The sequence below is a fragment of the Austrofundulus limnaeus genome, unplaced genomic scaffold (assembly GCF_001266775.1).
Source record: "Austrofundulus limnaeus strain Quisiro unplaced genomic scaffold, Austrofundulus_limnaeus-1.0 Scaffold41, whole genome shotgun sequence".
Classification (NCBI taxonomy): domain Eukaryota; kingdom Metazoa; phylum Chordata; class Actinopteri; order Cyprinodontiformes; family Rivulidae; genus Austrofundulus; species Austrofundulus limnaeus.
The window spans coordinates 1094061-1100794 of record NW_013952443.1 but is presented as its reverse complement, the minus strand read 5'-3'; the positions used below and the strand labels follow the sequence as shown (position 1 = coordinate 1100794).

Here is a 6734-nt window from a genome sequence, read left to right as displayed (position 1 = left end):
GAAAAAAATCTTATAATATCTGCCCCTTACTTCAAAAAATAATTAATCATTTTTATGATCAGTTTAGGATATTAAAATCTGTAAAATCAATGGGAGTTCAATCTGCCAAACAGATCTGATAAAACTAGTAAAAATAAAGACAAGCTTTGTCTTTCCTGAGGAAAGTGTTTGCAACTCTGAAGTGGATTTTCCAGGTGACTCAGCAAATATCACGTGACCCACAAATTCATGACATTAATTACTAATGGACTCGCTTGGTGCGGTTTCATTTTTGTTTACAAATTCTCTCTGCTCTTCATCTCTTCCACTCCTCCTCCTCCCTCCCTCTTTCTCCTGCTGTTGACCTGAGGCAGAACAATGAAATGTTTTTCTCATTTCTGTTTCACGCAATGAGCCGCATGATGACAACAAACCACAAGTCTCTATTCCTGCGTTGTTTTTTCTTTACTTTGTTATGATGTTTAGTTTTCTTTTAGTGCTATTTTGCTCTTTGCCGATCACTCAGCAACTTTGTTTTTCATGTTCTTGTCAGTTTGTATTTAAAGGAAAATATAAATGAATGAAAACTCACTGAGTACATAAAATCTGATTATTTGTCTCTAAAAGTTACTTCCCTTTAAAAGAGTTTTTATATTTTCCCAGCAGTTATCAGTATTTATGTAGTAAATTTGTACAAATCACGTTGTTTGTTTTGTATAGAGTAATACAATACTGGATTCTGCAGAGTTTGTCTCTTTAAAACTTGCCTCATCATCTTCTCACTTGACACACTCGTACTGTATTTTCTYCTTTCTGCATGTTTTCGTCTTTCATCTCGTCTCATCCCATCTCAGCGGGGCGCACCCCCGCTCTGAGGGGATGTTTCTTTCTCTCGCATGCCTTTGATCATGCCTCAGCATGGCAGCACCATCTTCAGGCCTGCACAGATAGGTGTGTGGAGGCAGAGCCCACCCTCTTTTCATTTTCTTCAGTTATTTTCGGAGCTCTTTGGATATTTTTAGCTCTGCGTTGCCATGTGGGCTCGTTGTCCCAGAGACCGAGGAGAGGGGTGTTCCCGTGCTGGGCTGGCATCAGATTTTCTTTGTGTGTCAAAATTCAAAGCACTGAAATGATAAAAGAGAAAGAAAAGGCATATTGTCAGTTTTTCTTATAGGTGAATATAAAAAAAAAACAGCTCAACGCTACGATTTGCTGCACTTAAAAAACAAACATCAGTGTCTCATTTTAAGAAAAACTAATCAGAAACCACAAAGTTCATTGTTGTATTTTCCCACTTCGAATTATGACAGAATAATAAGGCATTCTCAGCTCTATGTGTGCTATAACTCCGTAATATTTACTTTTTTTGTAAGGATTAGTTGATTTACAGCCTCAGAGGATGGACATAAACTAAAAAATGTTCTTTATAAACATGTATGAACAGCAAAATGCATCAATGTCCTGCTAAATTTAACAAAAATAAAACCATATTTTTATAAAAAAGTTTATTTTAATGTGACTGTAATATATTCCAACTATGAATTTTAGCTAGTCTATATGCTCCTTTGTAATATATTCCAACTATGAATTTTAGCTAGTCTATATGCTCCTTTTTTATTTTGTAGCTGAATGCTTTTTGTTTGTTTGATTTGTTATTTTTTTATTTTTTATCTGAATGCTTTTTGTTTGTTTGATTTGTTATTTTGAAGGATATTTTGATTTGTATGGTTTTATAAAATGATTGATGTTTCTTCTGTCAAAGATGAATTACTCGAATTAACGATTAACTTGTTCAGCGGTCAGATGTGCTTTTATTGTATTCATAAAACAAAATTCGAACCTTAATTTTTTTTTCTTTTTTAATTTGATAGTAATTAATTGATAATTGTGTTTTATTGTTATTGTTTTCACATCTAACTTTTTTTTCTTTAAGGGAATGAACATCATCTTCAATGTGGCTCTGGCCCTGCTCAAGGTCAGTGAAAAAAATCGTCCAATCGTTTTACTGCAACTCTTTCTTTGAGCTACGAAATGACATCTCTGGTGAAGGAAAATTATTCTGCACTCAAATTCACATTTGATGTAAAGTATTGCAGTAAAAGCTGGTAATTGATTGAGAATATTTTATCTTAAAAGGAAGGAAAGTAAGTTTTTTTTTTGGAAACACAAGTTTCCTAACTTGGTGTGAAATGCACTTCAAAGATCTCGTTTTTGTTGTATTGTCTTGCATTTGTCGCCCCCCAGTGGTTAAACAAGAAACTGCATTTTAAAAATAAATTAAAATTATCTTTTTTAATAAAGAAATGTTTGTTTGGATTTTAGTTTCCAATCAATAATCCAAAAATAATTTCACACAAATAAGAAGWGTAACATTTGTCCACCAAATAGTTGTTTGCTTTTTTAGATAAACAAACCAATATTAGTATTTTCTTATTTATAATTTATACATTTATATGTAATTTGTAGTATTTTCTAGCATTAATTTATTGTATGTTATGGAAAAAGATGAGCTGTTTAGGATGTAATGGTGGGAAATGGGAGCACGTGAGGAGGAGAAGGGGTGTGGAGGGGGGCTTCCACCGCCTGATTTCAATTGGCCAGGCATGACGACATTTTCCTCCACTGCTCCCTCCCCACCTCCTCCCTCCATCCTGCTGTCCTCTTTGCTCCCATCACCCCTCCCTCCCCGTCCTGCTTAGCAGTTGCTATCCACATCACAACAAGAGCATCTGCTGTAATGTTAGCGTTCTGAACCTGAAGGAGACAAGCATTTTATCTTTTTTTTATTTTTATCTTTACCTCCTGTGAAAGCCTGTTTGTAGCATCTTCTTTCCCACACTTATTTATTTATTTTTTGCCTCTTCACTTTCTTTTGYTTCTGTGTTTCTGCCTTTACCTTTCCTCTCGTGGCTGGTTTTTTTTTTCCCACATGCCGCCTCTTCCCACCACCCCAGACCTCCGCAACGGAGACGCCCCTGCCAGCTGTTAGCCATTAGCTGTTAGCATCACAAAGATCGAGGGAGGAAGTGAGACGTGGTTCGTGGGAAACGTTGAGGTTGCTGTGCCTCGCCCCGGCTGCTGGCCAGAACCAACGGTCCTGACGGTGTCACATCAACTCCTGCAAACACTCCTTTTCAGAGGARGAAGTGACTTCTCATCTAAAAGATCCAGTTATTGATACAGACCTGGCTGCTCGTGGTAACAGGATTCTGCTGGAGGGGAAGGTCCTGGAGTTCATTCTGGATCAGCTGATCCTGGGCTTTTCCTGCTGAATGCTTGGATCTGAATAAAATTCATATCTGAGGATTAAATCGGTGAAGAGGATGAGCGTATCGCAGCGATAGAAAAACATTTCCGGCACTTTTTTTTTCTTGTTTATTTTGTCGCTGCTYGTCTTCGTGCCTGCCTGGTTGGTGTGTGACTCAGTTCAACATCCGCTCATCCATGAAGTGACTTCGCTCATCATCTCCTGAAAGCACATGATTCTGTGAACAAGCCACGTGTCGTCTGCCATGTTCCCAGGACCGTCTGCACCAGCTTTAAAGAGCAGATAAAAGCCGTGATTTTAATCCAGGCTGTTTTACRTTTCAAAGAAAGCTGACGTCCTGTCAGGGGAGGCCTCACATGTTTGGGGAGAAAAGGTACAAAGTGTATCGACTGCTTTGATGTGAGATCTGGCTCTCTGAACCCAAAGCGACCGAGGAGGAGGGGGGGTTTCTCAACATCTTTGAAGTCTTTATAATTCAAGAAAAATTMAATTAAATTTAAGAAAAGGTGGAGAGCGTTGCCGTCGCTGCAGTTGGATCAGMTGCCCACGTGTTGAGCAGATTTGTTGCTAGGCAACAGCATACTGGATTGGAATTGKTTGGAGTTTGCCAAAGCGAGATTGGAGCGGGCCGTGTGACTGGGTTTCAGAGCGAGTCTTGTCGGCAGCTGGAGGACTCGGCATTATGCCGAAAAGGGTGTCAAYTCCTCCTCTTCTGAGTGCGGTTCTGAAGCACCTGGGCCCGGGTTCTGGACTCTGACAGCGGTACCAGCTGAGCGGTCGCCACCAAAGTCTGGTCCGCTTGTCGAAGCTCTGGGAAATTTGTAAATCTATAAACTTGTCCTCGCCACTTTCCCAGCACACGTTCCCCRGGCGGACCGCTTCTCCAACGACCGGACCGACCCCGCCGCCCTGGATTCACCGGCCACCCTGGCCCCGGAGCGGGACCGCCCCCCTCCCCCGTCCTGTCCCACCCCACCGCCTTCACCACCACGCTCTCCGCCACCTTCCCCTCCCCCCGTGCCGGGCCCAAACCCCCGCCTGACCCTCCCAGCCGCTCGGAGGGCGCTGGAGGTTGGAGAGGGGAAGGAGGAGGAGGAGAGCGCTCCCGGCGGTCCGGCCTCAGCGGACTCTTTCTGCAGGGTCATGGACCTCCTCGGGATGGGACACAGACTCTTTGTCCCCAAACTGCTGGCGGTGAGGAAAACTGGACAGAGATCCATATTTGCTAAATCAGATAAGCTGGGCGTGCAGTGATGGAGTGTTTTAGAGGTGTTCTGGTTTGACTGAGGACAGGTGACATGAAACACAATTATCTCTGTAGTGTTCTGATAAAAGCTTCATGTTCTGACTCCTCAGTTAAAGGAACAAACTCAGTAAGAACACTTTGTGAGGAAAAAAAAGTCTCAAACTACAGGAGAGATCCTTGATCTCAGGTCTTGTTCGCGTGTAGTAAGTGAACTCAGTGTTTGTTTTCATGACTTTTCATCTTCACACCACAAGATGGAGGTGTTTGTGTGTTTTAACACATCCTGACTGAACTTCATGCATCCAACCAAATCTAGTTCTATTTTCAGTTTAGTTTTACACTGAGATAAACCTCATACCTATAAGTACAAGTCATTTTCTTTGGTTTCTTTCATAATAATAATAATAATAATAATAATAATAATAGATTTATTTGTATAGCGCCTTTCAAAACCCAGTCACAAAGTGCTTTACATCGTGTAGTAAAATCAAAACACATAAGAACATAGCACGAATAAAAATAAAACATGCAAAAGTCAACAATTAAAAGCCATCTCATAAAAATATGTTTTTAAAAGAGGRCAATAAAGAAGCTTGTCTGATATAAAGTGGCAGTGCATTCCATTAAAGAAGAGCCCTAACAGAAAAGGCTCTATAACCCTCTGTCTGTAGTACATAAACTGTAAGAGGTTGAAAAGTGAAACACAGGACTTTAAACTTAAAGTAAGGAAATATGTGTTTGGTAGAGTATTTCTGTATTGTAACAATGCTTCTTGGCAATAAGTCTTATACTGCTGGAAAGCCTGTTAAATTCCCTTTAAAATGGTGCCAGATTTGTAAGGAACATGCACTTGAGAGCTGAGCAGTAGAGCTGCTGAGTACATGAGCTGCGCACTTGAAATATTAGCCAAATCTTTGCCAAATTGCTTATTTTGTTGTTATTGACACTTGTTTTGAGCTTCTGGTACCTGCAGGTGTTGCTGCGTTGTTACAACAAAGAAATAATCTACCAAACACAGATTTYCTGACTTTTTGTTCTAAGTGTTTATTGGAAGTTAAAGCTGTATGGAAAGGAAAGCCAATAAAATTGATTTAAACCTACAGTCGAACAAACCTTTTACTGTTTCAAGAAAAACTAAATACTATGTGTGGTCATCCCATCAGTTAGATGTGATGAGTGTAAACTAATCAAAATGACTCATTGCTTGAAACAACATTCAACAATAACTCCTTCTATACACCCCCTGTGTTCATCCTCTCTTCCCACCCCTTCATGTCTCCTTCTAGACGTCCAAAGAAGACCTCTTGCAGGCAGACTTTGAGGGGGCTCTCAAGTTCTTCAGAGTCCAGCTCCCTAAACGTTACAGAGCAGCAGAGAACGCACGAAGGCTTATGGAGCAGGCCTGCAACATTAAGGTAGGAAATACTACCAGCACACAACGTTTGACTTTTGAGGATATTGTTAAACTACAGAAAAATAAATTCCTTCCTGATGTTTCCTACAGAGGCACAATRCATCTGACCAGAGGTGTCAGGGGAACACTGCAGCTTTTATTTCTGTCAGCATAACAATCAGTTTTGCATAGCAAGCTGGTTTTATACACCTTGTAATTATTCCACYAATTGTTTGGTTGTTATTCAGCTCATCTTTGTGTTTTTGGTGCCCAGGAGTTGTTTTTGTGTTGCACTTCATAGAAATAAGTTATCRTTGTCTTTAAGGTTGATCTCTGCCRTAGAGATTTTTCATGAAACTGAAACTGGGCATTTAGCAGCAAATTAAAACACTTGATTTAAGGCCTGCTGTCARGCAGACTGTGGAGGAGAAGATCAAACTGTTTATTCACTCTGAGTTGTGCTGTCAGCAGCTACCCTTTCAGCTCTTCTTTATATTTAATCGCTTTTTGTTGCATTTCCTCAGCTCTCTGTTCTTTTTGTGCACATTTTGTCTGGTTGTTCTAAACCTCAGTCTGAAAATAGATAAAACACGGCCTCCACGGATGACAGTCATAGTTTCTCTCCGAACTTGTGAACTTAATGAAAATGCTTTCGGGCCTTTCACACATTTTATCATCGTCCTTCTGCTGAGCTGCAGGAGGCTGCTGGCATTTAGGGAATTTGCTTAAGTCACCAGAGACCAAAGTGGCACACAATGTTCTTGGTGTGTGTGTGTGTGTGTGTGTGTTTGTGTGTGTGTGTGTGTGTGTGTGTGTGTGTGTGTGTGTGTGTGTGTGTGTGTGTGTGT

General features: G+C 40.5%; 1 protein-coding gene across 1 annotated transcript in view; it reads left to right on the top strand.

Moving 5' to 3' along the window:
- rabgap1l (RAB GTPase activating protein 1-like) overlaps positions 1-6734 on the top strand; it is a gene marked incomplete at its 5' end in the record, with an annotated part of 94874 nt that overhangs the window by 63902 nt on the left and 24238 nt on the right. The window contains 2 exon segments of the mRNA XM_014007290.1: positions 1913-1954; positions 5780-5908. Coding sequence (XP_013862744.1) covers positions 1913-1954; positions 5780-5908 — 171 coding nt within the window.